At 36.4% G+C, this 16654-nt stretch overlaps 2 protein-coding genes and 1 long non-coding RNA gene across 3 annotated transcripts; 1 reads left to right on the top strand and 2 right to left on the bottom strand.

The window, feature by feature from the left end:
• Nucleotides 1–1253: 1253 nt before the first annotated feature.
• On the bottom strand, nucleotides 1254–11128 carry LOC115977121 (synaptotagmin-5-like). Its single transcript, XM_031098794.1, has 12 exons — nucleotides 10715–11128; nucleotides 10571–10621; nucleotides 10378–10498; nucleotides 9321–9442; nucleotides 8212–8313; nucleotides 7725–7799; nucleotides 5352–5431; nucleotides 4828–4978; nucleotides 4493–4723; nucleotides 2768–3064; nucleotides 2387–2500; nucleotides 1254–1694 (listed from the first exon to the last, which is right to left on the bottom strand). Exons 1-12 carry the CDS (start codon nucleotides 10922–10924, stop codon nucleotides 1548–1550), a joined length of 1701 nt encoding a protein of 566 aa, XP_030954654.1. The 5' UTR covers nucleotides 10925–11128; the 3' UTR covers nucleotides 1254–1547.
• On the bottom strand, nucleotides 6518–7708 carry LOC115977122. Its single transcript, XR_004088495.1, has 2 exons — nucleotides 7346–7708; nucleotides 6518–7315 (listed from the first exon to the last, which is right to left on the bottom strand). It is a non-coding gene; the product is annotated as an uncharacterized LOC115977122 (long non-coding RNA).
• Nucleotides 11129–14884: 3756 nt separating the features above from the next.
• LOC115973793 lies at nucleotides 14885–15679 on the top strand. Its single transcript, XM_031094031.1, has one exon. It carries the CDS (start codon nucleotides 14885–14887, stop codon nucleotides 15677–15679), a length of 795 nt encoding a protein of 264 aa, XP_030949891.1.
• Nucleotides 15680–16654: the final 975 nt, after the last annotated feature.

Genomic DNA, 16654 nt, shown 5'->3' with positions numbered 1-16654 from the left:
ATTCTTGGATGAGATGGATTTCAGAAATATAAGTTGGAAAAGATACAAGTTTATGGAAGAAAGCTTTGGGTTTTTCATGTCTAAAAATTTGCTCTGCAATTGGATTTGATTCTCTTAACGGCTTCACCTTCTATTTATAATGCTGGAGATGTTCTTGGATATGGAGAGTGGGGAGTCTTCTTTTTGAATAATGGATGTCCTTTTGTCTAATACTGGGGTGTCCTTGATAATGAAATGTTATGAGATTTCTTTTCGCCTCATAGGATGGAGTGATGTCTTGTCTTCTTTTGCTTGGTGGAATGTGTGAATCGGTGGAATATTGCATAGTTGTATGATACACCACATTGGATGATGGAATGTGCATAGTGGGATATACTATTTTGTAGAATGTATTATTGCTGGAATGTACTATTATTGTCGTGTTGTGTCAGCAAACATTGTTCAAGGTTACTGTTAATGATACTCCCAGATATTCCTAATTTTTACATGGGGATTGGTGAGTTTTGATTGGGGTTGTTCCCTCTAATGCTCTACAAGATTTGCAAAGGAATCTTGGGAATCTTGGAAAAGAGAACTGGCATTGGGATTCGTCCTTCGACTGGAAGTAGATGCTTCAAATGATGTAGGTGAAGCACGTTCTAGCTGTCCCATTTGGGAAGCCTGGGCAAATAGTTGCCTTGCCATCTCTTTGAGTTCAGTAGGTGTCTTTCCTTCAACTAATGGAGTGGTGGAAGATGACTGTGTGAATGGCCTTGTGACTGAGATCCTTTGGCGTGGAAATTCTTTATATAAAGGTAAAAATTAACTGAAATAATACAGGTGCTCGAATACCTTATAAACTATTAAGAAATACCTCATAGCTTTAGAAGATTTTAAGGAAAAATCTCTGGAATATATATATACACAAAATTCAAACATCAACACAAAATGGATTACAATTTACAACAGTAGATCAAGTAATCAAACAATGCATCCAAAATAGTATTTCAGCTAAATAGGTCATTCCTATTGAACTAGAAACATAATGATACTACTGGGAAATTATTCATAAAATCAGATGGCTAAGCCAGTCACCTCAAGGCCTGTAACGCGATATTGTAAGGGGATTTCAAAGAAAAAAAAGATGTACACCATTTTTTGTAGCTTTCAAACCTATCCACAACATCCAACTGAGGTTCAGCCTTAAACAGGATGAAAATTTCAGGTACCAAATACCAACGTCAATGAACCAATCAGCAAATATCAGATGTGAGTGAAACAAAACGTCGCAAATCAAAATACCGCTATGTAACAATCTCATGCAACAATTTTAGCTATTTTCTTTCAACCCACACAAGGTGTATTTTCTTCAAAACTTCACTGCTTACATTTAGCCTTAAGTTATGAAACAATTATGTACAATGCTCTACTTTTTACTTGAAAATACATGGTGCAAGGTTTATTAATTAATTAATTTGTGTCAGTGTCAGCAATGTTCTTGTATAAATTTCGCAGCTCGCAATGTTCTTGACTTAAAGAGTTACTGTCAGCAGCAGAACAAAAAACACTCAAGTATCGCGGTAAATTGGCTGTGGCATCCACTTGAGGTGCAAATTCAATTTTCCTGATTTTGCTTCATCTAGCTGGAAGCATTCTTTGTATTCCCCTTCCAAAATAACCCTTGTTAGAGTCAAGATGCATCTCCCCATATAATCCTGCATGATTTAATAATAAGTGTTAATACACTTAAATTATAAACGCATCCAGATTAAAACATTGCAAGCTGCAAATTTTAACACTAGCTATGTTTGAACGCATTCATGTTTTCACAATTTCAAAACCAGAAATCAATGGGAAGTTCTAATTTTAAACAACAGTTTTAATGGTTTATATAGCCCAGAAATATATCCAAGCAATTCTAATCATATAAATACACAAAGACATGCATACATATAAACTTTTTTCCTTTTTTTGGCTAGGATACTGAAACATACGAATGCATATGTACACTTGTCAAATGATTTCTATTCTTCCTAATATTCAAATAGGTACCATTAAACTACAGTACTTGACACAAAACTCATCAATCAGCATAATTAGGTCTTCTGATCCAGTTTAGATGCTGCCAACGTTTAAGAAAGATCAAATCACATGATCCTAAATAAACAAGTATAGACAGTCACTTCAATACACTGTTCAAATCCAAATCTCACTCTGATGGAATGTTCAACATCAGAAAGATAGCCCCTTCAAAAGCTGCCCACATGTTTAGTTAGAATTTCCAATCCACAGGCCCCATACAAGAGCCAGAGTCAATAAGCATGCTTTGCACTTATAGTAATCAGAAGAACATCCATATGAAACATACAAAAATTATTGAAGAAATAAATTGCAAAACATTTTATACCTTTCCAAATGTGTCGTGGTCCCAGACTTCAAGGATTAACATATCATGTAATCCATCCTCAACAACAAAGTCGAAAGTTTGATTCCAAACAGGATTTAAGCACTCATTCACAACCTGCGTGACAAAATAAAAATAAAATCATTTAAGGATCAAGTGAATTAATAAACTGTCTATTTAGAGATGACTGCACTCCACCCACAAGAATCTAAGAGTAACTACTGGACATGCAAGGGGCAAGGTGTCTCCCCAACCCCCACACACAATAGACAACAAATGAAGGGAGAAAGAAGAAGGCATGCAATGCTATGCAGTTTGATCTACAAACAGGGCTTCCTAAGGATTTCCAATCTGTGAGAAAAACTTAAGCAACCAAGATGTTACCCTAGTTTTGTTTCTAATATCTGATTTCTTCATGGTGAGTACAACATAGGGATCAGCCTTCCCCATGAGATCCACAGCAGGCAAGTCTTCAGCAGATATCACAGTAACAGAAAGTACTCCTCTAATAATAACCTCCCTTTTCTTCTGTATGGCAGCTTTCTCATTTTCATGAGATTCTGTTCCATTCACACCACTTTTGAAAACCTTCTCCAAGGAGGTCATTGAAAAATCCTGGGTAAAAGGGTTGGTAAATCCATTCTCCATGCCAGAAGGACAGTACAAAAGCTCCACTTGCACCTAAAGTACAAAGAAGAAATAAAGTTAATATGCTTAATATCCATATTGCAGAAGGGAAAAAAAAACAAAAAAAAAAGAAGAAGAATGCCAAGTTAACAATGGGTAAACTTACAAAATAGTGTTAGTTTCAATCTAGTTTGAGATCTACTGTTCTAAACTCATATCCCATAAAAATCATTCTCAAAAAATTATTTAAGCATTATGAGGTCTGTATATTCTTAATTAATAATTCTCCAGCAAAAGTGCCCAACTCACTCAACTACAGACCAAAAGTTGTCCACATAATAGTCAAATGTATGGGGTTGTGAAGGTCAGTTTCTATGATTTCTAACAGGGGCTCTCTTTAAGGGAGAGAGACAGAGAGAGTGTACAAATATCCACTTGAGATAAGAAGCCTGTTCTTTAAAACTTCACCGGTGTGGCTTGGTGGTCAATCTATAATTGCCTTCTTTTCTTTCAAAATAAATTTTTTCCAGAAATTATACCTCTCAATTGAATATAGATTTAAGTTTAAATAAATACTTCTTTGCAACACTAATTGATAAGAAACCTTATATCTTAAGCTTTAAATAAATGATTCACCAAAACATTTTGAAGGCTAAAAAGAAATCTTTAAATTATTATCAGCAGATTGTTCACTACCAGATAAAAGAGGTAGAGAAAGGGTTGGGGAGAAAATGGCTGTTTTGACAATGTAGCTATTAATATAGATAAGACAATATTGGGTCTTATAAATCTCATCAGTGCCAACTCATATAAACCAGTAGCCCTGGTAGCATTGGGGTACCACTGTCATCCAAGTTGTGGATCCAATTCCACAAGCACCATTAAAAAAGCTCTTGAAACTATAACGCAGCTCCAAATATTTTCTAGATATTAAGTCAGTCATTGTCAATTCATAGAGTACCCCAGTTCTTAATAGAGGCAAAGAAATCAACATAAGATTCAATCAAAAGACATGACTTTCCAATTGTATAAGAGCATAATATAAAAAGGACTTGAGTGATAGAAGAGATCCCAACAAGTTCATTTTAGAATTCACACCCTCAAGGCAATTCCACAACTCCGCCTGTATCTATGCTTAGTGTCATATATTTTGTTCACAGTCGATCCCAAGCCCAATAAAGGAGTGTTAGTCACTCTCTTATGAATGGATCCACTTTCAAGGCAACCAAGCAGGTGTCCTTTCAGCTGTGTTTCAACATTGACAAGTCATGGGTTCTTCAAGCAGGTACAGCTAGAACTAGAATAAGTAAAGTTAAGATTGTACAGGTTAGGTATTATAGCACGTTTCAGTTTGGTACAGGTTGCAATCTCTCAAAAATAAGTAAAGTTAAGATTTTCCAACTGAAAAAAAAAAAAGGGTAGAATTTACCCACAATCAATCACAATAATAAATAATCCAAAGGAAGGACTTTGTGCTTTCACCTGACCCCTGTTTTTATTATCTCTCTGGACTTCCAAATCTTTAACAAGCTTCAACCACACATCCTTAACTTTACCAGGCTGAAGATCACGCAGCAGCACTTGAGCACACCCAATGAGTTCAGATCCCTGTAACCCCTCGTCATCGTAAACTTTTACCACCAAATGTTGAGTGGATGCATCTTCAACAACAAATTCGAAGTGTTCATTCCAGATTGGATTTAGATCATTGTTCTGAAGAAACAATATAGGATTTCTTTCAAACCCAAGTGAGAAAAAAAAAAAAAAAAAAAAAAAAAAAAAAAAAAAACCAGAAATAAAGCAAAAGCAGAACTTACAATTGTTTTGCTGGTTTTCATTCTGTCAGGTAAAGGCCGTACATATAACACAGCGAAGGGATCTGACTTTCCAATGATATCTTTATTTGTTAGCTCCTTTGCTTGCACAAGCTTTACCTCTAACATCCCGATAGGCTTTAATTCCAGGTCACTAAACGACAATAAACACCAATAATTAAACCAAATGAAATCACAATACAAATCAATTAGCAAAGAACACTACATCACTACCTTCATTTAGTCACTCATGGCACATATGAAATGCCGCTGATTAACTATGATAATGATCATCAATGAGCAAAGACCACCACCAGCATCCCATGTGTGTGTGTGTGTGCACGTGTGTGTAAAAGATTAAGCCATTGGGAGGCACCAGCAATCAGCATGCCTTTTCATGCATTTGGTATGCACAATGATGCCAATGGTAACAACAAGAATGATAGCATTTTTTTTTGGATTGAGTTACAAAAATAATAGCAATTTTCTAAAGTTTAGTTCATATCGTTCTCTATATGCAGTTTTACCTATAATCCCCAGGCAAAATAGGTATAACTTTCCGTGCAGGCCACATAATAGAATCTTCTATAGCATCTTTTATTGTACCCTGTATAGACATTAATACCTCAGAGTTATACAGGGGATTTATAATAATGCAAATCGTGACAACATTTAAAATAGGATACACCTACTCATAGTGCAGAAAGACTAAAACTGAGCGTGTTGTATTAATTTTGCAAAAGGAATGTACCATGCCAACCATGATTTTCTTTTTCTTTTATAATTCAACTGTTACAACAAGTGGGGGAGGGGGGATTTGAACCTTGGTTCTCATTATAAAGGAGGCCAAGCAATGCCATTGACACAGGCAAACATTAATTGGCACCAGAAAACATTTAAATGCATACATATACTAAACAAATAAAATATGATATTCATTTCATCAACTAATTCCTCCAATGGAACAAACAAAGTTCAAATATTCGTAAATTTGACACTTCAATATAAACCCAATAAACAAGAGCTGATCTTTTGCTCACCAGTCATCAGACATACGAAGCTCAGCCCAGACTTTTAAAACCTAACACTAGGAGAGCCCACCTAAATATCTTTCTGATTTTTCTGTAAACAACTGAATAAATCCCAAACCACATTAAGCTTGAGTACATATAGTCAAGTAGAGTATGAAATATGCTATCATTTTTATGAATCACCAATTTGAGACCATACACGTTTTCTTATTGCATGACTCTACTTGCAAGGATGTATTGAACAAAGCCTAATATCCACATGTCAGATCACAAGAATTGGTGGAGAGTGAGGTTGTGGGTTCAAAACTCATAAGGTGTGTGTTTTATGTGTAACAACAAGAAGAACAAAACTGTCCCAAAACTTTAGGGCTAGCTATGGATCCTCAACAAATCAATCAACGTCTACAACTTGTACTCTTATCCACCATCTTGTCATATCCAAAACCATACTTTTTGTTATCTCATTAACTAAAATGTCATTTTTATCACTTCTACTAATGTTATTTTAGGTCTTCCTCTGCCTATTTGCATTCTCTCAACTTGAATCAAATCACTCTTCTCATTGGTGCGCTAATTACCCTTCTTTGCACATGGCCAAACCATCTTAAGCAACTCCTACATCTTTTAATCAAAATGAGCCACCCTCATTTTTTTTTAAAAAAAAAATTTTCACTTCATATCCTATATTTCCATTTATTCATCTTAACATTCTCATTTCAACTATTCTTATTTTATAAACAATGTGCTTCTTAATAACCCAAAATTCAATACCATATAACATTGTTGGTCAGTTGGTCTTACAAAAATTCTTGTAAAACTTTTCCTTTAACTTAATATGTATTCTACAATCACAAAGTTACCACAAAATACTCCTAATGCGCCTTTCCAATTCACCCACCCCACCCTTATCCTATAATTCACATCCTCTTCAGTCTCTCCATCCTTATGAATTATTGATCCAAGATATCAAAAGCACAAACTCGTTGGTATCTTTTGAAAATCAAGTTTTAAAACCCTTCATCTTTATTTCTCTTTATACTAAACTAAAACTCCATATATTCTGTTTCAGACCTACTTAATCTATAGCATCCCTTTAGATTTCTAGCTTGGCTTTAACTTCAAGTCTAGTTTCATCCACTAAAACTATCCACGTAGCAAAAGCATACACGAAGTGACTTAATCTTGAATTAATCTAGTGAGTTCATCCATAACCAGTGCAGAGAGATATAGACATAAAAATTGATCCTTAATGCAAACCTATTGTAATAGAAAACTCACTTATGATGCCTCCACTTGTTCTTATATTAGTTACAACTCTATCACACATATCCTTACTAAACTCCTTTCTTTTCTAAAACCCATCACATAACCTATCTATGTATTCTATCATATGTTATTCTAAATCAACAAAAATCATGCACAAATCTTTACAGGCTTCTCTATATTTCCCCATTAGATATCTAAGTAAGAAAATTGCTTCCATGGTAGACCTTTTTGGCATAAAACCAAATTGATTATCCAATGTTGTTGTTTCGTATCTAAACCTATATCCATTCACCTTCTCTCAAAGTTTCATAGTGCGACTCGGCATGTCATGTACAAATTAACATTATCAAAATTTCAAAAACCTAATTTTGAGATCAAGGCACTTCAATTTTTAAGTCACCGTAACAGCATTTTTTTTTTCTTTAAAAAAAAAAAATGCTTACAAATTTTGGTGTCTAACTGGACCAGCCAGACTTAAATATGACAGGCCTAAAAGTAAGGTTCAAAACTCATACCACTCAGATAAGATCTTAGTGTCCAATAACAAAAATACAATCAAGAAAAATTGATAGAGCAGTGACATGTGATGGAATTTGCTCAAACCTCTATTGCACCATAGAGCCCAGGAATTGTTGATATGTCGCCCCCAATAAGTTTAAGTGTAAAATCCATATTTTTCTGCACAAGAAAAATTAAATGTTCACATATCATGTGTTGCTTGTGGGAGTACGTGCATACACTTCTGTGAAGTTGGGGGAGAAGAGAAAGATGGATATTTCCTTGAGCCTGTAATAGTTAATTAAAACACTGCCAAAGACTATCCCCCAAATCCCTCTCCCCCCAAAAAAAGAGAAAAAAATCCAAATGACAAACTGTTGAGCTGAATATATAACCCACAGACAGGATACCTGCCCACTTCCATCATTAAAGATCTACATGTGTATGTGTGTGTATCTAGACTAGAGGCCTGCATGTGCTTACACTAGTGTACATCTGTATTTCCATCAAACTCTCTTTTGATGTGATAGATGTGTGCATATAACTTCCCTATTTCCAATATCAAGGATGGCTTTAAAAGAAGATACAGTACCTTTTGTCTTAGAGAACAACAAACAGCTCCAAAGCATGGAAACTCATCAACCAGCGGCTTAAAAATCAGCCTGAAAACCCCAGTAAATCCAATATCTTTGACCTAAGCAGAGGAAAAAAAATTAAAAATCAAATTAAAGCATTCAAAGAGGAAGCTAAATATAATCATTATTGGTGTACTCCAATAAGTAAACCAATTTCAAAACATTACAAAGAGCCTTTAGTGACAAGAATCCCACTTAATCTCTTTGCAGATTCACACATGAAAGAGGGAAAAAAAATTCATTTTTAAGGTTACCCATTGGGTCGAATGGGAATTTTTCAGAGAAAGTCATGCTTCCCAGAAAAGATAAAGTTTCTAATGAACTATGCAAGAACAAATGTGGTGGAAGCTGCATGAAATAGAGCCACAATATTTTGCACTTTCTCACCATGTCCAAATTGGAGATATCTCAATCTACATTAAAAACAAAGGTTGTAAAATACATGCTCAATCTCGTCCCCAACAGCTCCCCCCACCCCCCCCTTTCAAAAAAAAATTAAAAATAAAACACAGACATGTAAAGAGATTACTTGTTGCTTACATGAGTAACCAAATGAAAAGATGCAGATTTCAATGCAACAAGAAATTAGCAAAACATTTGACAGAAAAAATAAATTTACAGGATAAAGTAGATATTTAAATCATTCTGCATCTGAATATTATGGTTTAAGTTATATCAGTTCAATTGAGTTATCTTCCAAACAATAAGAATATATAAAAAGAACCCAAAAACATATTTAGGCAAATAATTAAATCGTGGGACAAGAACCTTGAAAAGCTTTGCATGGTCACCATTCACATGATAAAGATGTGATTGGCCAGGTAAGAATGAGTTTAAAAAAATTCTCAGGCAATGGGCTAAAATATAGGTATAACAGTCCTACAGTTGGATAGGAAAGGCAGACATCATGGAGATCAAATCCCAGAATGATCTCTAAGCTTAACAATCAATAACATCAGGATTCAGGAATACAATCACAGAAAATATGAGACATTCATTGGACCACTCAAAATCAATCAGTCAGTTACAAGTGAGAAAAGCAAGTAGGCAGTAACGTTTACATTACCTGCACTGGAAGTGCTAAACCAACTCTAGTCTTAATATCAAGTACTATACTAGGATTCCCGTCCCAGTTCATTTCCAACTCCATGGTGATACCATTTTCTCCATTTTCAATAATAGAAACTCCTAAAGAATAACATCAATCAGTAAGAACGTCAAGATAAATATTTAACTTTCAATCATAGTATTACCAAAGCAAAATTAAAGACAATAGCCATGAATTTTTTTTTTTTTTTTTTTTAACCTCAAATGGGCTGTCAATCATTTTAATTGACCCCACCCCCCAAAAAGAAAAAGTTGAAGAAAGCAAAACAGCAAGTAAAGATGTGGCAAATTTGCACATATTAAACTTAGGACCAAGTTTGGCTATAAATTTGGTTGTAGCCTATGTGGACAACCAACAATAGGAAGACGACATGTGTTCCTATCATGTGCATTGAGCACGACTCACTTAAGATGATTGTATATTTTGTATGCAATCACATAAGTGTGCACATAAAAGGAGCACATGTCATCTTCCTATTATTAGTTCGTTTAGTTGTAGCCTTACGCTGCAACCAAATTTGTAACCAATGGCCAGAACTCCCACTAAAAAAATTAACATGACTATATATTTTGAAAATCTAATCGTTGGATTTGCATATTCTTTATGTTCTTAACATATATGTCAAATTTTGTGCCAATGAGATGTTATTTACCATTCGATTATTTTTTATGCATAATTTAAGACTACAAAAACTTGAAATTTAAGCATTTGATTGATGACATAGCTATTAATCTTTGATTTTCTGGAAATTTTGCAAGCATGATGATGTAAAAAGAAAATGTAATCCAATGGTAAATTTGTAAAAATTCACATCCAATAAGAAGATATTGATAAGAATTGTAGCCAAATTTTGCCCTTAATAATCACACAACCAATTTAGATGATGACTTAATGATCGCATGATCAAAAACACACACAAAAATAGCCAGATAAACCGCCATGCAATTAGTTGAAAGGAGAACGCTATTAGTAACTCACACTGACCAAATGAAACGAACCCAGATAACAAAATCACCTGTAAATTGAGGTGCAACAGTACCAAGAGTGAACTTGGAAAATTTGAGGGAAGACAATATAACGGGTCTGTATTGTTCCAGCACCGGCTCCACCGATGCCTTAATAAGCTCAGACGCTGCCTACAACACCAATAAGCTCACTCTCATCACCATTTCACCAACTCAAAATGAAGAAAATCAAGCAAAAAATACCTCATTAACATAGGGCCAGATCTTTGTAAGATGAACATTAAGCCAATTCAACTGTAACAACAAACAAGAACAACTATATCAGTCTCTTTTATTATATAATCTATATGACCATTATTAGAGAGAGTGTGAAAAAAGAAGACTCAACTTCTGGCGCTGAGAGAAGACAAGCCAGGAAGGGTAGTACTCAGGAGTGAAAATCTTTCTAGAATCTTCGACTGTCATCTTAGAAAAAGCAGCTATGATAGTAGCAAGCTCCGACCGCCGCTTAGACCGGACATTCTCGGACTTCACTAGTCCCACGATTATCGCCAACCCCACTGCTATTCCTAGTATCAGTCCCATAAAGAAACCCATCTTTTTTGTTTTTTTGAATTTTGGGTTTGAAATGAAGTAGTAGTAGTAGTAGAGTAGGTCGATGAGCCTGAGGATGAGATGAGATACAGAGATTAATGCCGATTTTGGATTTCTCAACGTTGTTGTTTATCTCTCTAGATTTGTTGGGCGGAAAAAACGCTGTGAACCTTCTCTCTCTCTCTCTCTCTTTTTTTTTTTTTTTTTTTGCTTCTTCCTCTTCTTTTCGAGTAAATTAATTTTTTCTTTTTGGGTCCACTTTTTTACTGCTTTTTAATTGTGTCCAGGCCTCCGAAACTACAGTACAAAAAAAGGTTTTGCCGACAAAATATATATATAAAATTTTAAATCAATAAAAGGAGCTTTCATTTAATTTAAAAAAATAAAATAAAACATAACAAAACAAAATTTGGGCATGTGGCGAAATTTTAGATGTCGACTTGTAAAAAGATTGAAATTTTAGGTGGCCAAGTCCCAAGGGAATTTTAACAAGTCAGGTCAGGTCATTGTATTGGATAGAATTTGAATAATTGATTTTGAATTTGAGTTTTGAAGAAAGATACACATTATCGGTTACCAGGTAAGGTTCCAACTTCCATCACTACCACCACCTAACTTGAACCCCACTTTTAGGCTCGATGTCGGCAACATCAACTAATTTCTTGATTTGCTAAAATGGATAATGGTTTGGTGGTTCATATTGTTTCACATGATATTTGATAAGATCAAGAGTTTGAGTGATTTGAGTCGTAGTACTACAACAAACATGCTGTATTCATAACAATAGTTTCGTCAAATTCCTAATAATACATGTGATATGATATTATATAATGAAATTCCTAATAATACATGTGATATGATATTACATAATGAAATATGTGGTTGATGAGTCTATGCTAAATATCAGAGGCTTCAAATTTTTTTTTATTTAGCAAAAAAAAAAAAAAAACTCAAAGAGGTGGGAGTTAGGACCGTTAGGTTTAAATTTGATTTGATTGATTTTGACGTCATACAGGGTAGGCATGCAAATTAGTCTAAAGGTAATTAACACTACAAATTATTAAAAAAAAATGCGAATTAGTGCCAGTTTTAACTGTCTAAAACCTTTTTTTTTTCAATTAAGATTCACAAAATGTTCTACAATTGTCAGTGTGACAGACTCAAAGGCTGTTAATTTATCAATGGTTAAAAAGCTATGTCAACAAATAGACCCAAATATAAATCAGTATAAGCAATATAGATTTTACTGCTTCGAAACCGTATTTACTTGGGAGTATAACTAGGTGAGAACTGGTGGAGACATCCAACCAGATCTCCACCTCAAAAACACTACAAGCATAAAATAAGCTAATTCCAAATTAACAAATTTACATGATCTGAATTCACAAACTTTGAAAAAGAGAACCCTCGGTAATGTGTAGTGATCACAGTATTGAATAATTTGGGACCCGTTTGGTACGAGTATTTAAATAATAATTTTCAGTTTTTTTAAAAATACGTGTGCGTAAAAAAGTGTATAAAAATACGTATAATATTGTTTAAAAATTGAAAACATATATTTAAAACATATGTACCAAACAGGCCTTGAATTCACAAAATCGCCATGATGAAGTTCCACTTGTACCTCCTGTAATCTCATCTCCAAGCCCAAATTGGGAGCCCAATATGTTAGTTGGATCAAACAGGAATAGAAGACAATTAAAAGAGTTTACATGTTATCAATCCACTAATGGTTTAAATTCCTTTGCCTTCCTCTTATTCTGTTTATGTTTAACTCTAGGATCGCATCTCCATATTTGTGCTTAGTAACAAAAAAATAATTTACATATTAAATAGTTTTTCTGAGGGGATAAAAACGAAAGCTTTGAAGTTAGAGAGCAACGAATCTCTGAGTTAAAAAGTTGATGGAGAGAGAAAGTTTGAAATGCTTTGATGAGGAAGCTGATAACCTGGCCCATAGCACTAAGAAGTTTAAGGATAGCCATCAGTTGGAAGGAGAACAAGGAGATAAGACTCATGTTAGGATTGGTAGCTATAGAGATAAATTGGTGGGATGCATTCCTGGGGCTTTTAAGAGAGCTTTTGGGTTTAATAGTGAGATGCAAGAGGACATTGAATCTGATAATGAAGATGAAGTTGCACAAGATGGTAGCCTCAGAGTATGTTTTTCCAGAGTGGAGAAAACACGGATGCGTGCTCCTTGGTATCAAGGCCTAATCATTAAACCATTTGGTAGAAAGGTGGGTTACACATATCTGGTATCTAAGATTCGTAGTATGTGGAACCTGAAGGGAGGCATGGACTGTATAGATTTGGGATTTGATTTCTTTCTTATCAAGTTTGAGCTCAGTGAGGATGTGGACTACATTCTAAACGGAGGGCCTTGGTTTATAGGTCAGAATTTCCTTGCCATTAGGCAATGGGAGCCTGAATTCCAAGCATCCTCAGCAACTCTCTCTTCAGTTGCAGTTTGGATTAGGTTGCCTAAGCTGCCTATTGAATTCTATGAACACAATGCTTTGTTAAAGATAGGCAGAGCTATTGGCCCTGTTCTACGAATTGATGCTAATAAAGCAAATGGAGTTAGAGGGCGGTTTGCCCGTTCGTGTGTGCAAGTGAACGTGGATAAGCCTCTCGTTAAAACTATTTATCTTGGGAAGCTTAAGCAAGTCATTCAATATGAGGGTATTGGAACCCTCTGCTTTGAATGTGGGAGAATCGGCCATGATAGGGAAGTCTGCCCTTTCTTGGTGCGTGAGTATGCTAAAAGCACGCAGGAAAGTCAAGAGAATGGAGGTCAAGAAGAGCAGAGAAATGGTGCTGTTAACTCTGATTTGGAGAAGAGTTCGATAAGCCAACAAGAGGACTATGGGGAGTGGATACTGGTGACTCGGCGCAAGCCATTTAACAGGGGTCGAGAGAAGCCAAATGGCTCTAATGGGAGCCAGATGGGTGAGTCTTCCAACTCGGCCTATGACAAGAATAGGGTTAGTTCATCTGATAGTGGTAGGGCGACTGGGAAAAGAAAGGCACCAATTTCACACCAGTCAAATCCGATTAAACCAGCTGATGGGAAGAGTATTTTTAAGAGGGAAAACCGTGCCAGTAATAGACAAAAGGCACTAGGGCATGTTGACTTTTGAAAGAAGGATATGGACCTGGCTAGTGAGAATGGAGTGTTTACTTTTGGGGCTAACTCAAGCCCAATTAAGCAAACTGGGCCGGCTTTGTTACCTGATGGTTTGTCTCAAGTTCCACGGTCTTTATCACAGCCAGCTACACGAAGTAAAGTTAGGGGAGAAAAAATTCAGAGTGTTAGCAAACATGGAGAGAGTAGAAAAATGGGCGCTGTTCTACAAAGGCAAAATAGTCCCAATAGGGGACGAAACAATCAAGTGGATCAAGCAAGACCTAACGGAAATTTGGGAATGGTTCGACTTGGAGCTGATGTTGGCATGGAAGAATATTTTTCCGTTGACGGTGGAGAGCAGAGAGCTGGGATTTCTGCCGTTATTGAACACGGCATGGGAGTCGACACTGAATCCGTGGTGGAGGTTTGTGACGGACAGACCAGCAATGTTGCCCTTTCCACTTCCAAGCTCAACCTTGTTAAAGACAAGTTCAAGGGAGCAACTCTCAGAAAAATTGCTGACCAAGTTAGAAAGGGAGGTGATGATAATGGAGATTTTAGAGAGGAAGATGCTCAAGGACAAAGCCGTAGAATGCGTTATGTTGGGGAATCTAAACATGGTGAAGATGATCCAATATGCAGAAGCAAGGATTCAAGGTACCTTTCTCACCAAAATGTCAGTGGGGGAGAGGGGTATAGTTCACCACTCAGTAACTCTGTTCCGAGAGAAGCTAGTGAGCAAAGCAGAGGCGATAGGGGCATGGAAGTTGAGAACCACTGAGGATCCATCTTCCTCAGTGTTTGTTGATTCGTCTCTTTTTCCTTTTAAGATGATGAATACTTTGATATGGAATTGTAAGGGTGCTATGAAACCCCAGTTCAGGAAAACAATGTTGGATTTAGTGGAGTGGCATGCTCCAATGTTGATGGTTATCACGGAAACTAGACTGAGTGGTGCTAGGGCGGAGGAAATGATTGAATCTCTGCCTTTTGATGGGTCGGTGGTAGCTGATACTATTGGCTTCGCGGGTGGCATTTGGCTCCTATGGAGGACTGATATGGTGCATGTGGAGGTCCTAGCATCAATTGAACAGGAGATACATGCAATTATCCGGGTAAGGTCTCAATCCCTTAACTGGATTATTAGTGCCATTTATGCTAGTCCTAGGTTTGTTGAAAGATGCATACTTTGGGAAAATCTTAAATTGATAGCTACTTTACATGACCTTCCTTGGGCTCTTATGGGGGACTTCAATAAGGTTATTGCTGAGGAGGAAAAGGTTGGGGGTAATCCAATTTGTCAAAGGAGGGTGCGGGTTATTATGGATTGTATGTCTGAGTGTCATATGATGGATTTGGGCTTTTCGGGGCCCAAATTTACTTGGACTAATAAAAGAGAAGTGGGGGGTCTTATACAATGTAGACTGGATAGGGTTTGGGCCAACCCTGAATGGAAAGCAGCATTCCCTAAAGCTACTGTAACCCATCTGGCCAAAGTTAACTCTGACCATTGTCCTCTGTTACTTAGCTTGTCTTCAAATGTATCTAATGCTTCAAGTCGGCCTTTTAGGTTCCAACCTATGTGGATGAGTCACAATGATTTTCCTGCCATTGTTAGAGAATCCTAGAATGGTATGGAGAATGATCTTATGGGTGCAGTTACTAGGTTTACTAACAAAGCTCAAAGTTGGAATAAAGAAATCTTTGGGAATATCTTTGCAAGAAAGAAACTTCTCATGGCCAGGTTACTTGGGGCTCAAAGAGTCATTGCTAATAGTCCTAGTAATTTCTTGATCAATCTCCAAGAGCAGCTGTCTAGAGAGTACAATGAAATCCTTCAGCTTGAAGAAGAGTTATGGGCTATGAAGTCTAGGGTCAATTGGACCATTTATGGAGAGAGAAACACTGCTTACTTTCATCTAACTACTTTAGCTAGAAGGAGCAAGAATAGAATTAACAGCATTATGAATGAAAAGGGGGAGTGGGTACACAATTTGGACCAAGTTCAAGGAATCTTTACTAACAGCTTTGTTAAGCTGTATCAAACAGATCAAATAGTCTGTCCTTGGGTGCAGAATTGGGATTCAAACTGGTGTATGAAGTTAGAAGAAGAGGAGGCAAGCGTTATGGGTCGGATGCCAACTAATAAGGAGATTTGGGATGCTCTTAGTTCTATGAAGCCTTACAAAGCCCCGAGGTGTGATGGGATACATGTTGGGTTCTACCAAAGGTTCTGGCTTGTTGTTGGAGATTTGGTGAAGAATGAGGTGAAGAAAATTTTTGCTAATCAAAAAGTGCCTGATGTCCTTAACCAAACTCTGATTGTGTTGATTCCCAAGCAATTGGGTCCTGAAACTGTCAACCAATACCGACCCATTAGCTTATGTAGCACCGTCTACAAAATTGTTACTAAGATCCTTGTGCATAGGCTTAGACCTCTTCTACCTAAGCTCATTTCTCCCATGCAAGCTGCGTTCCTTGAAGGTAGAAGGAGATCAGATAATATTATTATTGCCCAGGAGCTGATCTATTCCTTGAGAAATAGGAGAGGAAGAGATGGTTACATGGTGGTGAAGATTGATCTAGAGAAAGCCTACGACCGC

Source organism: Quercus lobata, chromosome 2 (genome assembly GCF_001633185.2).
Source record: "Quercus lobata isolate SW786 chromosome 2, ValleyOak3.0 Primary Assembly, whole genome shotgun sequence".
Classification (NCBI taxonomy): domain Eukaryota; kingdom Viridiplantae; phylum Streptophyta; class Magnoliopsida; order Fagales; family Fagaceae; genus Quercus; species Quercus lobata.
This window is presented reverse-complemented; position numbering and strand designations above follow the sequence as displayed.